The following is an 18,077-nucleotide window of genomic DNA, read 5'->3' on the forward strand; positions in this document are numbered from 1 at the left end:
GTTACTAAATTAATCTTATTTTTAGCTACTTTTTTTATTTTTCTTTATCACAAATCTCATATTTCTTTTTGCACATCCACTTTGTTTTTTTCAACACATACAACCACTCTGTTAAGTACATCTATATAACATGACCAATATTATATACTATTTATGTTTTTTATTTTACCTTTTTTGGGTGCAGTAATTCATTCTAAAAATGGATTTAAGAAATAAAACTAAAGAAAAAATAAAATATGTTAATTTATTTGATCAAGAATATATTGAATAAAAGAATATATTTTTAATTAATTTAAATATGATTTTCATTTTAAATTATCATTTCTTTCGAACACAACTACACATTATTTAATAAATTTTTCATATATCAAGTTATAGATATGATAAAAAAAATATTACATTTTAATTTAAATATCTTGATAAAATTAAATTTAAATTATTTTTTTCCACAGCTAATGTCAACTCTAATACATAGACATATTATAACATAATTTTTGTTATCAAAATTACAATAACAACACTTTTATAATAAATTTTTACGTAATAAAATTTAATTTTTATTTCTATTTGATTTTTTACTACAATAATATAGACATATTTCTATACGTGAGAATAAACTATTGAGATAAAACACCATGTTAAATTTGATCTTAAATCATGTGTATCAATTGAACTTTATGCTTTGATTGGATTAAGAAAGAAAGTTTCAAAATGAAAAAAGAGAGGGGGAGAGATAAGAAGCTTGGTATACCCGATTGATGCTTTAAAATAAGAATATATCATTTAAAATTACAAAATTCTCTTTAATTACATTTTAAGGGGCTAAAGCAAATCAAGTTATAAATAAGTCAGAATTTGAAGGGTAACATTATTATTGGTGAATTGTCATCTCCAAATTGCATGGTACAACTTAATCTTAGTCATATCTGAATTGTCAACTTACAAATAACACTAGTCATATCCGAATTGCACGAGTTTATATATGTCAAGACTTGAATTAAAGTTATATATTAGTGATATTTAAAACTTGTAGAGTTTGGTGACTGGAAATAGTACTTGAATTGAAATAAAAATAAATAATTAAATATGAGATAGAACTAAAACATTTTGATCAAAATCAAACTATAGAAACACATCTTATATTTTTAAAATTTTAAAAAATTAACATGATTGAAAACGAAACAAAATTTTCAAAATAATACTTATATGTCTAATTCATAAATCTTATAAAACAATATATCATTTTATAAGTTAATTACAAAAATTAAGTGTAATATCATTTTAAATAAAATTTTAGATTTAATTAAATTAATTTTTTTGTAAAGAATATCCTTTACGGGCAAACAATCATTCTTAAATTGAATCAAGTATGATCATTATAGATAACAAAACTTTCTTTAAGTAATTAACACAATGACATTCTTAGGACTCGAACTTGAAATCAAGGGATTCAACAATAGTTCTATGTCATATCAATTAATTCATGCACTCAGTGATTTAAATTTACTACATAACAAATTACTTTAAAATTTTTCTTTTAAGTATTTAACCATATTATATTAGTGCATTAATATTTACTATTGAGTAAACAAATTAATTAATGAAATCTATTTTATTTAATAAGATATTTAAAATTTAAATCCTTAAAAATGCAATTCTATTAAAATGTTAGAATAAAAATTTATCAAATATTATAATCTTATAAGTAATTACATTTAAAATAATTATATATTCATAGTGTTTAAATATCAATGATCTTAACAAAGGAATTATACATATTCTAAATATTTAATTCCAAAAATAATAAAAATATTTAATTAATAAAAACTTATTAACAAAATTACATGATAATTTAACTAAATAATATATATATATATATATATATAAATATTTCAATATCTTATATGATAATTTTATATATTTCACTTTAACACGTCATTGGATAACATCATTTGGGAGAAGAGAAAAAAACACATTGTGTCTCAAAAATCATATGACATGTAAAAATTTATAGATCGACCTAAATCATAACAACACCTACACCTTACAGCTAAGAAACACATCATCATATCACCCTCAAAAATCAAAATACCCCATCATGCCAACATATATAGTTATGAATCCTATACATGAAAAATTTTGATCACACCCCTCTAAACAATATTCTATATTTGGACCACTAAGATATCGACTTCAGATCATTAATTTTGAAGCTTTCTTCAAGTAAAATGAATACTCCCACACACTTTTTCACGACAGGAAGTATGCTAAAAGAGCCTAACACTAACTTTATCTTGCAATAGCTTGGAAATACTCAAAATTGAATCTTATACCATGTTGTCTTTGCTAAAATTCTGTGACTTCTTTATATTTTAGTAACCTAATTCCCACAAACACAAACTCCTTCAATAAACATCCATGCCCACCAACCATTTGATACCTTGCTTGAACAAAAAAAATATCACTCTTCAAACCATTATCTCATCTAGACATCCCTATGTAAGCTTTGGAATTAAGAATCCAACCTAATAAAGGATATTGCAAACCTCCCCTTCTAGTATTCATTTGCTAGGAAAACACTTGCACAAAAAAATGTGTTTTTTCCAACAAAATGAATATTATAAAAAGCACAAGCAAAGCAACAATATACAATAAACATAGTCCCTAGCACCCACCCACCTATAACACAATGCCAAATAATTGTTATTTGAGAGAGAAAATTCAAAAATAATTGAAAACTCACAGTCTTCTCTCTGGCCAAATAGATGTGACCGAATTTTCCCCTTCCAAGAGGCTTTTCGATATTGAAATCGTTAAGCGTCACCTTCTTTGCTTCGCAACTGAACCTGAAACCTCTAAAGAATCTTGACAAAATGAACCACGAAAGAGTCAGAACCATCACCAGGTTGAGCACAAAATTATTGATGATAATAAATGAGCTAGTGAATAAAGGAGACAGAGAAATAAGGTGAAGTTGCTAGATAAGGGTGATCAATAGGTTGAGAAGCTTCCTAGCACGGCGACGTGACCTCATAGGTTTGGTAGCTTAAAGTTGTAGAAGCAGTGTAGGTAGGTAGCGTGAGAAGAAGAAGAAAGCATAAATTCTAGATTTTGAAAAATTTTGAAAAAAATGGACAGAAGCACAAAATGGGAGTGTATGGATTGTCGAAAGGAAAAAAAATGTTTTGTGAAGGGTGTATTATTTAATAGCCAAAAATTTGTGGAAGCAACAAATATGCTTGTTGGTCGTTGTTTTATTACTAAGATATAGATAGATGTAGCAGTGGATATGGTTACATGCTAATATTGAAGATAAATTTGAGATAATTTGCCCCATTTTTTTATGAAGGCCGAACAAAGTGTGGATCATTAGAAATTTGTCGTAACCAAATTAGGTTGAGTGGTTCGGATGAAATTAAGAGCAATGATTAAAAAACACTACTACAAAAACCTTATTTTACAACATACATTCTACACCGGTTCTTCGAAACCGTTTTAGAAAAGTATACGGTGGCAAATTTGTAATTATGTTCTACTAAACAAAGACGGTGGTGCAAAACCCGTCTTCATATGGATCTTACAACGACAGGTCCAGCTATGACCGTCGTTGAAATGAGAAATCCACATCATTTTTCAATTAAGACCGTCGTGGTATGTGTAGTCACTTAAATGACTAACCTCGTGTGCCTGAAGAGACTCACAGACCCTATGCTTGTGCCCTAGCCTTAGTCATTCAGATATTGAGATTTCACTGAGCTCACCTTCTTCCGTCAGTCATCTGACATTGCATGTGCCGCCGTGGTGGTGGAAAGTTGTTGTGCTGCCGTGTAACAACGCCGTTGTCGAATGTATGTTTTCATCACTATCTAATAATTGTCGAATGTATGTTTTCATCACTATCTAGAAATTGGAGTAATAGAATGTAAATAATTGACGATGCAAATATATATCACGATCAAGTAGTTATTGCACAATGCTAACTATCAAATAGTGATGGTGGTGGTGAGCTAGGTGCCCCTAGTGGGTGGCAATTCAGATAAACCATCTTAACTTCTTCACGTTCACAACAAAGCACTCTGCCACATATCAATATTCGGAGTCGTGCAATGCATATAGTCAAAACTGTATAAGAAAACTCGTGTAGCTAAGTCTTCCTCCCCAGACCCACATCTACATGTATTGCTAACACAACTAGTAGTATTAGTTACCACGTACATTTCCGATCCATTTACATTTGGATATTATTATTTGATTTTGACCGTGGATCTTATTCAGCAAACAAAGCTACTTTTTCTAAATTTGATGTTTGAAGGGTTGTATTCCCATAGTCCGAAGTCATGAGATTAATCCTTGAGATGTAGAGATCACTGAAATAAATTATGCTTCTCCTAACAAAATCTTTTTCATGCTAATGTCAGAATAGGATGCAATATAATAATTCTTATATGCATACTGTCATAATTCCTTTGGTCATGTGTAGTAAAGTTTATTTGGATTTTTTAAGGTCTTAACTGCATTTAAGACTTCTTAACAGTGAGTATATAAGTATATATAGGACCAAAAGGTTAGTGTCCATGCTAATAAATAATTGTGAAGTACTATTGTACTGGCATTAGTAGATGCCAAAATCCACTAATATAATATAAAAAAATTAAAGGTTTTTGGCAAAATTCAACATTAACTTCAACATAATAATCACTAGTATTCTATCACTTGATTAAAAAATGACAATTTAAAGAAGAAAAAAATGTTGTTCTTCACTTAATTTGTTAGGTGTTGGAGGAAGAAGAGAGAATAAGAAAAAAAAATAAAAGAAAAAGAGTAAAAAATGTTATGAGTGAAAGGATAAAAATTTTCACTATAAAAAATTTATTGAAAAACTAGTGATGCCTATATATCTCCCACTTTACTGATCCTTTTTAGCTCAAAAAGGCCATATCATCATATTCCTATAATCATCACAGGCAGCAAATTTTTTGATTTAGATACACCAACAACAAACATGCAAAGCTCAACCTACTTAAGCTTTGCTATCCTTCTAATTGCATTTGAATTGTTGTCTTCCACTTCCAGTTGCTACTTCTCTCTTGACTGCAATGAAGAAGAGAGGCAAGCACTTGTCAATATGAAAGAAAGCTTCAAAGATCCATCTTCAAGGCTTTCCTCTTAGGAAGGAAGTGATTGTTGCCAATGGAAAGGTGTAGATTGCAACAATGTTACAGGACACGTTGTCAAGCTTGATCTTACGAATCCTTGCTATCCACTAAGGGACCAAGGATACTTTTAACCAAACTATTCCTTTTACGAAAATGAGCTTGAAGCTCAACATGTTCATCCTTCTATACTACAGCTTAAATATCTCACTTTTTAAGACTTGAGTAGAATTAACTTTCATAATAGCTCCATACCAATGTTCATCCAATCTTTGGAGATCTACAAGTCCTTTCTCTATCTGACTCTCAATTTTTTGGGAGGATCCCACACATTTTTGGAAACCTCACAAAATTGAACTTTCTTGATCTTAGCTTCAATTATCATCTCTATGCTGATGGCTCTAATTGGATTTCTCAACTTTCATCACTCCAATACCTTTACATGAGTTATGTGTATCTTGGTAAGGCACAAAACTTGGTTAAGGTACTCAGCATGCTTCCTTCTTTGTCAAATATAGAGCCGGTGAGTTGCAATTTAAACGAGTTGCATGCTGATCAACTTGTTAGAGTCACAAACGTTTCCAGAGTGCAAGTACCTGACCTTGCAGAAAATGGACTTGAAGCTCAAATTTTTTATGCTTTTCATAACATGACTTTCATTACAAAGATTGACCTTTCTCATAACAACTTAAATTCCACTCCATTCTGGTTGAGTAGTTGTAACAAAATTGTCTTTGTATTTTTTGCAAGTAATGCTTTTCATGGCTCATTTCCTTCTGCTTTTCAAAATCTTAGCTTGTTCACTGAAGTTTTACTTGCAGAAAACAATTTTGATTTTTTTCCATCATGGTTAGGCGGGTTAAAGGGTCTTCAATACCTTGGTCTTTCGGGAAATAAAATAAGTCATATTGAGGGATCTCTAGCATCTATTATGGGAAACTGTTATCATCTTCAATCATTGATTATGTCAAGAAACAAGATTCAAGGAGATGCACTTGGGGGGAATATACAATCCGGATGCATTAGGTATGATATACAACAATTGGATTTGATTAACAATGAACTTGATCGTTTCCCAGCATGGTTGGTGCAGCTTGTAAACCTAGAACTTCTGGATCTTTCAGAAAACTCTATAAATGGTTTGATTCCTCATACTATTGGTCAACTAAAAAAATTGAACACCCTTTATCTTGATAAAAATAATTTACATGCTTTCCATTTAGCATCCTAAAACCCTCCATACAAGATCACTAGACATGGCAAATATAGATAAAAAAAAAAAAGTAATGAGATCACAGAAAGAAATTGCTAGGATTTCCGCCTAAGACGGTAAAGTAAGACGGTCATTTGTTAAACACCGTCTTAAAAAAAATGCGTATTTTTTAAGACGAGTTTGTTGTAACCGTCATTGAAAGTGTTAACTTTCAACGACGTTGGTTTCTAAGACGAGTATAAACCGTCGTCGTATATAGTTGATAACCGACGTTGTATGTCATATTTCCAGTAGTGAAGAAAAAAGATTAGACATATGAATCGAATTTGTTAGTTGTCTGATTTATTTAAAATACAACATTAATTGGGAAAAAAATTGGTGAACACACTGAACTATTGGAAAAAAAATTTAGACATTTTCCCCTAAACAAGCCAATATTAATAACACTGCCAGCATGTAAATCTAACTCGTTAGATCAACTATTTAGAATTCCTATAATTCCCTGCAAGGCTTATTGTAAAACTGGTTGTAAGATTTGATTAATCACTTTTTGTTCAAAATGGATGACTTTTTTTTTTAATTTTCTAATAATTTTAAAGTAGTATCAACTTTATTAAATTTTTAATTTATCTATAAAAAATTTGAGCTAAATAAAGGCTTGGTGTGAAATTGTCAAAGCCCGTGTATAGGCTAGGCTGTGGGATGGATTGACCTGTTCTTTGTTTTGTTTTATATATATATATATATATATATATATATATATATATATATATATATATATATATATAATAAAATGAAAATTTTAAATATTAAGACTATGTTTGATGAGTTATGATATTCCTATATTTTATTTTTTTACAATTCACTTTTTTTTATATGTTTATTTTGTATTTATTTTTTCCTTCATATCATATTTACCTTTTTTTTATTGGTCAATGTTAATTATTAATTTTTATTAATGAAGGAAGTAAACTCACAATCTTTCCTTTTTTTTTTCTTCCTTAGTCAAAAAAATAAAAAGAAAATCTTCACCCCAACTCAGCCTAAAATGGGGTGAAAATTTAACATTTTCCATGTTTGACATGCTAGATAATAAACTTATTTTACTTTAGATTACACTGTTTATTTTATTATTTTAACCATTATTATTCTGGAATTTACACTTTTTTCTAAAAAATAGTTAAACCTAGACTTGTTTTATTCAACTTATTTGTGCACTAACAGAGTCTAACTAGTCGATTATTATAATTATCTAGTACTTATTTTTATTTATTTCTACGAATAAAAAATTCAACTTATTTGTGCTCGAATCTATAAGTCCTCGTTGAAGCATATATAACAATAAACCTATACGTGCAAATGTGCGACACACCATAATAATAAACAGGAAAAAAAAAAAGGGAAGAGAAAGGCTTTTAGTTTAGGTTTTTTAAGGAGGGCTGATTAAAAAAATCCATCATATCTCTCCTTGGGGATGAGTTGGTGCACAACGTGCTTAATGTCCATCGCGATACAAAATAGCTTAATTCAGACCTGAAATGATATCATCATCTTACACATTAATGACTATAAAGTGCAACAAATCCAAAAGTGACACAAGGCAATCCCACCTCCAATCATATTGTCCCTTCTACCATTAATAATACTCAAATGATAACACCTTATTATATTTTTTTAGATGTAATAGATATATTTGTTAATTCACCATTTTTTATATGAAAATTAATTTCAAATTGTTGAAAATACGAAAACGAAAATAATGGATTTGTTTGTTTAAACTTATCTTGTAAAAAAATGTTTTTTAATAAAATAAGTAATTTTTGAGTTTTATGATGTATTTGTCTAAATTATATTTTTAGTTATATGTTTTTTTAAAAGAAATAAATCTTATCTATTTCTTAAAAAAATATTTTTTTTAAAGTGTTTTTTAAAATAACTTATTTTAAATTTAAACAAACTAATTAATTATGCACCCAAGAAACCTTTTTTGTTAATAGGTCATTTATTGGGCCAATTTGTTTAATTTAAAAAAAATCCAAAAAAAATGATTTTTTTAAGAAGAGGATAAAAAATTACTTCTTGAAAAAAACACTTTTAAAAAACAATAGTTTATAAAAACACATCAAATCATTGAAAACTGCTTATTTTATTTTAAAAAATTCAAATATATATTTAGTCCTCCAAATTTTGATTTATATTAGTTTTAATCCTACAATTTAATTGTATTTGATCTTTCAAATTTTCAAAATTCTCCTTTTAAATCCTTTATTTAATACCATTAATTTTCAATTAAAAATTTACTAGAACAATTGTTCCAACATTAGAATTTGATATTCAACATTATCATTTAGGGTGCTTTGCAAGAACAAAAAAAAAGTTTTCAAATTTATTTTTCCCAAACAAACACATACAATTAAATTAACATATTACCTTTTGTTGTTGGTAAAACCTAATTATGGGAACAGGCATCCGTAGATGCATTAACCGTAATAATTTAAGCTTAGTTGCATTGTCTACAACAAGTGGAGGTAGCTTATAATTTTAACAAAAAATATTAAGAGAGCTAAATAAAGGACTTAAAAAGAAATTTTTAAAAAAATTTAGCAACTAAATGCAATGAAATAATTTTCGAAAGACTACAATTTATATAGGCCAATATTTGGAGAACCAAAATCCTATTATAAACTTAAACAATCAAGCCCATCTTATTAGAATGATTTTGTCTTATATTTAGATGTTGAATTTTGGTGCTCATAATAATTCTATTCAATTTAAACATATGGCCTCCCAGAAAGAGGGATGGAAGTCTTTTGTGCCATCTCTTGTCCTTCTAATAGGCCAAAAGACCTAGACCTGGAAGACACAAGAAACAAGCCATAAGAAGGACTAATCCTCCCAAATATTTAAAAGATTATGTCTAAAGCAAGTTGCATTTCGGTTTAAGGGAATAATGTGCTGGCCTACAGAATATCTTGTATGATATTTTGTTAGTAGTGTTATCTGTTAGCAATTATGTTATAGAGTAATGCTGCCTATAGTGACATAGGGTTGTTATTGTTGCTTGATTTTTATCTTTTAGTGCCTAAAGATTACTATATATATGTATGTAGCATACGTGCCTAATGAGATGAAACAAGAATTATTAGCTTTTCTCTCTTACCTTTCTAATTTGGAGGCCCTTAGTCCTCGAAACTAAGATTCAGAATTCTGTAGGCATAACAACTTGGTGTTTTCATTGAGTTGATGGTGGAATCTACACGGTCGAAGTCCAATATGGATCATATGGAATAAGCCATTGCCAAACTCACCTCCTCCCATAACTCCATGTCCATCAAAATGGAAGACCTACTTTAGAAATTCCTATAAATGGAAGCCAACCCCCACTCTCTAACTTCGTCCATAGCAAACCCGCACACTTCCTCATAGTCCTCTATGCCGCATCGTATGAAGTTGGAGGTGCCACAATTTGATGGTTCCGATCTTATGGGGTGGATCTTCAAGATCACCCAATTTTTCGAGTATCACACAACGCCGGACTTGGAACACTTGACGATAGCCTCTTTTTACATGGATAGGCTGACCCTCATGTGGTATCAATGGACGATGCGCAACGACCAAATCACCTCTTGGCCCGGTCTCCTTTAGGCCTTGGAGGTGCGCTTTGCCCTTTCCCATTATGAAGATCCCACAAGCACTCTGTTCAAGCTCACACAAGAAGAACCAACAAGGATCCTTCTTGTTGCTATCAGTACCTCACGTTAGATTTCTGGAACAACTCAAGAGCGAGTTTTCAACTAATCCAGAATACACTGCCCTGCAAAGACACATCCGAGATAATCCTCTAGACCACCCTAATTACATGTTAACCCAAAACTTAATTCTACACAAAGGTCGTATCTGGCTACCAAGTGGTTTGACCTTCATCAAGGTGTTGTTGGAAGAATTTCACATTACCCTATGGGTGGTCATATGTGTATTAAGAAAACATTAGCAAGATTGGGTGAAAATTTCACTTGGTCCAGCATTAGAGAGAATGTTCGACTATTCATTGCTTCTTGCAGTGATTGTCAACATACGAAATATGAAACACGCAAACCTGCAAGTCTATTGTGTCCACTTTTAGTACCTTTCCATCCATGGAAGGACCTTTCATTAGACTTTATAGTGGGCTTTCCAGTCTATCAAGGCAACACTACAATTCTGGTAGTGGTTGATCGATTTTCAAAAAGGATACATTTGGGTATGCTACCAACAAACTATATAGCACATGTGGCCGCACTTATCTTTATGGAGATTGTTGGTAAACATCATGGGATGCCTCAAAGTCTAGTCTCAAACAAAGATCCCTTATTCATTAGCAAATTCTGGCAAGAATTATTCAGGTTAAGCAACAATATGTTGCAAATGAGTTCAACCTATCATCCGCAATCGGATGGACAAACTAAAGTCTTGAATAGGGTTGTAGAACAATATCCGAGAGCTTTTGTGCACAGTAAACCATCCACTTGGGGGAAGTGGTTGATGTGGACAGAGTGGTCCTATAATACTTCAGTCAATTTGAGTATGGGAATCTCCCTTTTCGAAGTTACTTTCGGAAGGAAACCTCCAAGCTTTCCACAATATTTATCAGGAACTTCTAAATTGCAGCTATTGAAGATATGTTCACTGATAGGGAATCTATCCTTGTTGGTCTGAGAAAAAAACTTTTGAAGTCCCAGGAACATATGAAATAAATAACAGATACGCATACGCGAAGTGAACTTTGCAGTAGGTGATTGGGTCCTGGTTAAGTTATGTCCGCTTAGACAAACATCTGCTACTGGCACTGCTTATTCAAAACTAACAAAGCGATTTTATGGGGTCCTTCCAGATTGTGGCTAAAATTGGCAAGGTTGCTTATAAGTTACAATTGCATAAAGACTCACACATACATCCAATTTTTCATTCTTTACTTAAACTTTTTCATCAAGCTTCCTCATTTGCAATAGGACCAGCAAAGTTACCAGCAATGGATGTGGACCACAAACCATTAATTACTCCTCTAGCAATAATTGACACTTGTTGGGACAACATAGAATTTGGTCAGCAACTCATGGTGTTGGTGTAGTGGAAAAGGTTGCATCCAGATGATACATCATGGGAAGAATGGAAGAGTTTGAAAGATACTTACCACCTTAAGGACAAGGTGTTGTTTAAAGGGGTGGCGGATGATAGGCCAAAAGACCCAGACCTGGAAGACACAAGAAGTAGGCCTATAAGAAGGACTAATCCTCCCAAATATCTAAAAGATTATGTCTAAAGCAAACTGTATTTTGGTTAAAGGAACAATGTGCTGGCCTACTAGGATTGATTAGCACCAATTAGGAAGAATATCTTGTCTGATATTTTGTTAGTAGTGTTGCCTATTAGCAATTCTATTATAAAGTAGTGCTGCCTATAGTGGCATAGGGTTGTTATTGTTGCTTAATTTTTATCTTTTAGTGCCTAAAAATTACTATATATATGTATGTAGCTGCAGCTTGAATGAGATGAAAAAAGAATTATAAGCCTTTCTCTCTTACCTTTCTAATTCGGAGGCCCTTAGTCCTCGAAACTAAGATTCAGAATTCTACAGGCATAAGACCCTCAATGAAAATACATTACTTGGCACATCATTTTGTATATTAAGAAAAATATTTTTAACACCATTTGTTTTATGAATAGCGGATTAATGATACACAACAACAACTTCCATCTCTCCTATGCATGCTTGGCTTCCTTCTCAACATTGTTATTTTGGGAAGCTCCTTAATTTGGCTTCTACATAATGTTGCCACCCCGTTCCAATTGCTTCAATCATCCTCCTCCTTGTAGACACAACACCCTGAAGTCACTCTCTTTCTCACATCTAAAAGTGTTTTGTCTCTATTCGAACCCCATCAGATATTCCTCACATCTGAAAGAGCATCATCTCTGCCATTGAATTCCTATGTTTCAGTTCATTCAATCGTCCTCCCTCATCCCTGTGCAAAATTGACCTTCTTACCCCCATATGAGTTTGCATCGTCGTAGAAACCCTCCATCTTTGTTTCTTTAATAAATCAAACCCCTTAATTGTCGTTTCCTCCTTTGTTATTTCTCATCGAGCACCCTTACTAGTCCTGCTATACTTTATTTTTCCTCGAAAACCTAAACATGTTGTCCCTCAGGGCTTACTTAACATAACACATGTTAGGAATAAATGTATAAGCCCAAGATTCAATCTATCATATAACCAATTTGTGTTCTAATAAAAAAGTATTGTTAGAGTTTCATTATCATATTCTACTATAAAATGCTTGATTTGATAAGGTTCTTGCTTAAAATTATAGACTTATTATCATAATAGAGATTATGATAACGAGAAACAAGTCCTTTATAATTGTAATATAAATTATTCTTGATAAAGAATTGTTGTGAGTAGGATATCTATAATTCAGATAAATCAATATATATGCAGTGGTCTTTATTGAATATAGATTAATAAATTTCATTTATTAAATTATATATATAGATAATCCACTTGATGAATCTGATTGTTGAGCTAACTAGACTGATAATTCTTAATGGTTAGTATTATCTTAAATTGTTAATAGGAAATTTTCAAGAATAAACATAATAATTTTCTTTGGATCGATATTATCATAGTAATAGATAAGTTATTTATTGTATTTTAATTTTAGACTCCTAATGTTTTAAGACGTTAGTTGAATGAACATTTGATATGATTAAATATCTATGAAGTTAATGGTTAATCAAGAAAAATCCATTGATTATAGGTAATGAGTTTGAGCTCTTCTAATACCTTGGACATGACAATTGAATGAAACAAGAAAATAATTTTTGAAGTCATATGCTAATTTATTTGAATTTGATAACAATACCATACTATAGAGTTAACTTAGACATGTAAATAATAGAATGAAATATTATATTATTCTTCTATCGATTCTTGAAGGTAAAAACTATTATTTCTTTTTATCTGAATGTTAAAAAGTGTTATCAAACACTTACCTTCATTAATAAATTAATTATAATTTATTTACTAGCAATTTTGTATTGGACCTAAAAAAAACTAAAATGAGAAATCTTCGTTATAATTGTTATAGATTATAGATTTTAAAAAACCACTTTTTTTTCAAATATTTTTTCAGCAACAAAAATAATTTTTTGGGATAGTCTAATAGTTAGGCGAGTAGCTCTAGCTCTTCTTGAGCTTGATTTAACGTTCTGGTAGTTTTGTCTATGTTTTCTATTCAACCAAAAAAAAAATAGTAAGGCTAGTAAAATTGAAGCTTTAGCTTTTATAAAGCAAAATAACTCTCGTATAATGATAAAAAAAAAAACTCAACATATAATTCTTTTTTTTTTCTAACATAAAAAGTTTAAATTGGATTTTAGGGAGTTTAACAAAACTGAGGATGACTTAAAAGCTCAAAGAATATTTATAATAATGAAAATTAAACCCACGTCGGATATTATAATTCTTTCTTTTAATGTTAGGTTGACTATGATAATTCTTAAATATACGAAACATATAGGTCAATGGTTAATTTTCCCTATTGTAGTTTTTTAGAGAACCCTATTGTAGTTCAAAAACATGAAATGTAGGAGAGTGCCTAACAATTTAATTGGATCAAAAGCAAAGTTTTGATTCTTAAATTATAAATTCTTACATAAAGGCACAAAAGAAGGAAACATCACGTGTATATGCACTACTAAAAAACCCTAGAAACAAGTAATCAAAGAATCAAACACTTGTTGGATTCATCTCAATTTCACTTCGACAGCTTCACAAAGGGTTAAAAATTACCCTCCGTACTTGGTCCTTTTGCAAGGAGGGACAGCACACGTGCGAGTGACCAATAAGAAGCTTTGGCGGGTAAAACTTGACTGTTTGAACAACTCCCCTCATCAAAATTAAACTGCAAAGACAACGCACAATAACTCTCCACTGGCCAACAACAACGATTTGTCTATCCCTAAATTCCCTTACTGCCCCTACAATGACACGTGGCATACAGAAAACAAGGGACACAACATCTCTATGATGAATCAAAAAGCACCAAAACTCTAACACCACACAGTTCACTTCTCTCCGTCGGTTTCTTAACCATTCATGAAAAAATTAAGATTGCTTTGCCGGCTTGTCTCCTTCTCTTCCTTTCCACCCACCATTTTCGTTTTTTTCTTCTTCTCAATTTCATTTTCTTTCTTTTATCTCATTGAGGATTAAACAAATTGTTAATCAAGAGGTAGATGATTTTTCATTTGGGTAATCATTAACTAATTGAAAGCATGACCTGAGCAAAATTGTTTTTTCTCAAATGATATAGGTATATTTTTATATTGTCAATAACAAGAAATCATGTTAAGTATGTTATGAAAACTAATAATATAATAATTATAAAATTTTACAACGGCATTTTTAAGTGTAAATATTTATAAAGTAATTTATTTTATATCAAATTACAGTTTGATCATTGGCTCATGAAATGCTTCATTTTATTAGTCAGGCACAAAGAAACAAAAGAATAGTTGATCATATGATATTTTTAAAGGTAAATTAATTAAATGCTTAGTATACATGAATATCACAGTGGGGGGGGGGGGTCAGCATAGTTAGCTGGCCACTCGTTTTTATATCATTTCATTATTTTCTTCTCCCTTCGATTTCTCCAGAACAGCAAGGGAGAATCAATTCCTCATCGTTGCAATTCTTCCCTCTCTAGATTCTCATCTTTCCTCTCTTCTATCTCCTTCAGAAAAAAAAAAACAAAAAAACCACAGCTTCATATTATATATCTAGCTCTTCATTTTCTCTTGTTCAATCAAGGTTATGCTTTAAAATTCTGAAACTCACAGTTTCAGGCAAATTTTAGCCTAAAGATCTGTGCGTTGACCCTTGGCAGGTTCAGCTTTTGGAGGGGTTGGAGTTGTTCTTCCACATAAGCCATTGATTATTCCAAGTTTCTCTTTTCTCTCTCTCAAGTTCAAAATTTTGTTTTTTTTCTTTCTGTCTCTTTGGTGGACTTGTGGAATGCTGGGGTCAGAGATTTCTGAGACATGTTCTAGCAGACTTTTGGTGAATTGGATCACTGTGGTTTCTGTCATGAGTAGAAGAGAATCTGAGTCCTCAGAGATCTAAGCCTCTCTGGTGTTTTGTTCAGCACACACCCTTTTGTTGTGCCATAGTTGTGAAAGTGAAAGAGTGAGAGAAGATGATGGGAATGAGGAATATTAGTAGTAGTAATAACAATAATAAGACAAATGGTCATTCTTCCATCATGAACAATGGAGGTTCAGATGGTAACAGAGCTGAGCCAGGTTCAAAGGAATGGGAGATGAGGCCAGGTGGAATGTTGGTTCAGATGAGAACTGCTGATTCGGATCGGAACCCAGCACTTGTGCCAACAATTAGAGTTAGGATCAAGTTTGGTTCAATTTACCATGAAGTCAATATTAGTTCACAAGCTACATTTGGTAATTCTTCACTTTTTTCAGTTTTTTTTGTTATTTATTTCCCTTTATGTTCTCTCTTCTGTCGGTTGTCTTTACCTTTTTCTTGTTGGACAAAACATGGATACGAATTTAACATGGAATCACTATTTTCTTACTCCTAATTTCTTTATCTTTATGCAAATTGTTATTTAAATTTAGTTACTCTTAATTATTCAATTCTCAGAGTATATAATTTTACTATTAGTTACCCAATTATTACATAAGTCCATGTTATGTACTATTGTTACTTGAGTGATTTAATACTCCCATCAAAATCCCAACAATTCTTCTATCAGAATTAGAGGTACCTGGTAATCTGTGCAAATATGTAATATTGTTATGTCAACCTAGATTGTTGAGGTGAAACATCTATTTTGACAGTGTAACAACATTAAAAGCAAACAATAACTGTATCTAAGTTTTGTCCTTTTTTATTGTTTTGGTTACATTGATTATTGTGTGTTTTAACTTTTAACTACTGGGGTTGCAGGGGAGTTGAAAAAAATGCTGTCTGGGCCAACTGGGTTACACCATGAAGACCAAAAGCTGTTTTACAAAGACAAGGAGAGGGATTCAAAGGCTTTTCTTGACATGGTTGGGGTGAAGGACAAATCCAAGATAGTGCTAGTGGAAGACCCTATTAGTCAAGAGAAGAGGTTGTTAGAGAGAAGGAAGAATGCTAAGATGGAGAAAGCTGCAAAGTCAATCTCAGCAATCAGCTTGGAAGTAGATAGGCTTGCAGGACGGGTATGTATTATGGTTCTTAATATGTTTTAATGTTTTTTTGAATTTTTCCTTATAATTTCCAAGCACTTAATTATGAGTGAGGTGGGATTGTATTAAATGCTTGAGTAGTTGGAAGCTGATAAGTGATTGGAATTGGTTAGGTATCAGCCTTTGAGTCCATTATTAGCAAAGGTGGGAGAGTTGTGGAAACAGATTTGCTTAATCTGATTGAGTTATTGATGAATCAATTGCTTAAATTGGATGGTATAGTGGCTGATGGGGATGTGAAACTACAGAGGAAAATGCAGGTAATGATAGAGGCTTAGATGCATTTTGCTCATTTTGTGTTATTAGTACAATCTTCAATTGCATTTGCTAATGGTAGTGAAACATTAATTTTGAAGGTAAAAAGAATTCAAAAGTATGTTGAAACACTTGATGTGCTGAAGGTTAAGAATTCTATGTCTAGTAGCAATGGAGACCATGCCACAGTGCAGCTTCAACAGAAGCATTCAAATGGGCAACAACAAAAGCATTCAAATGGACATCATAGATCAGCCTTAGCACCAATTCAAGAGCAGCAACAAGAACAAGAACAACCCCCAAGGAATTCCACCTCAGGAGTTGTAGTTACCACAAACTGGGAATTGTTTGATTCTGTCCCACCATTAATCCCTGTGCCATCCACATCCCCATCCCCACATCCCTCGGAGACCAATAAATCAGGTCCTCCCAAGTTCAATTGGGAATTCTTCAACTAAGTACCCTACCATGTGTGGATATGATTTGGGTTTGTCTTCCACTTGGAGTGTTATATGTTTTGCATTCTTTTCTGTATTTAGATTTGTTTAGCAACCCCCTATAATCTGTCATTTACTTCAGAAATAAATGGGGTTGCTATGATAGTGATTATCATAGAAAAAAGTTACATTTCTGTGATTTTGGTGTCCACCGAATTCATTTACCAAATGTATGGGCCTATTTTTTTTATGGATATATATAATATTATTATTAGCATTTGTAACTTTGTTATTAGAAACATCTTAAAGAACATGTATATTTCTTAGTCTAAAATCCCATTTAAAGAATGATTTTGCTTTCTTTTCATTTCCATTATTAATCTAGGTTTTGAGGAGATATAAGGTTTGTTTAGTGGTGAAAAGAGAAAGGAAGGGAAGAAAAGTCATAGATTTGAATCTCACTATCAATAAAAATTAATAATACTAACAACTAATTTTTGATGATAAAAAAAAATCTCTAGGTTGTATTTCTTGGTGAAGCAGCATTGGACCATTGGTTGATGACATAATAACTTTAATTCATTATCTTAGCTTCTTGTGGGGGCTACAAGTGACAAAAAGACTAGCATCTATTAAAGGATTTTACTAATTCATCCAATGATAGGAAGCCAAGTCCAAAAAGTGTTTTAAAAGCAGAGAAGATGAAATGATAACTATGTATTAGAA

The 18,077-nt window shown here is 31.6% G+C and overlaps 1 protein-coding gene across 1 annotated transcript; it reads left to right on the plus strand.

Annotated features, from left to right (window-relative positions):
- Positions 1-14,972: 14,972 nt before the first annotated feature.
- Positions 14,973-17,628, plus strand: LOC100786421 (BAG family molecular chaperone regulator 3). Its single transcript, XM_003533181.4, has 4 exons — positions 14,973-15,867; positions 16,376-16,632; positions 16,773-16,919; positions 17,016-17,628. The coding sequence occupies exons 1-4, from the start codon at positions 15,606-15,608 to the stop codon at positions 17,370-17,372; spliced, it is 1,023 nt and encodes a 340-aa protein (XP_003533229.2). The 5' UTR covers positions 14,973-15,605; the 3' UTR covers positions 17,373-17,628.
- The last annotated feature ends 449 nt before the right edge of the window (positions 17,629-18,077 follow it).

This window comes from Glycine max, chromosome 9 (genome assembly GCF_000004515.6).
Source record: "Glycine max cultivar Williams 82 chromosome 9, Glycine_max_v4.0, whole genome shotgun sequence".
Taxonomy (NCBI): Eukaryota; Viridiplantae; Streptophyta; class Magnoliopsida; order Fabales; family Fabaceae; genus Glycine; species Glycine max.

Bases quoted from the DNA above. Each gene is read 5' to 3' on its own strand.
- LOC100786421 (XM_003533181.4), top strand. From the start codon at position 15,606: ATGATGGGAATGAGGAATATTAGTAGTAGTAATAACAATAATAAGACA. The intron at 15,868-16,375 runs GTAATTCTTCAC...CTGGGGTTGCAG, and splicing joins TAGTTCACAAGCTACATTTG to GGGAGTTGAAAAAAATGCTG. The intron at 16,633-16,772 runs GTATGTATTATG...GGAATTGGTTAG, and splicing joins TAGATAGGCTTGCAGGACGG to GTATCAGCCTTTGAGTCCAT.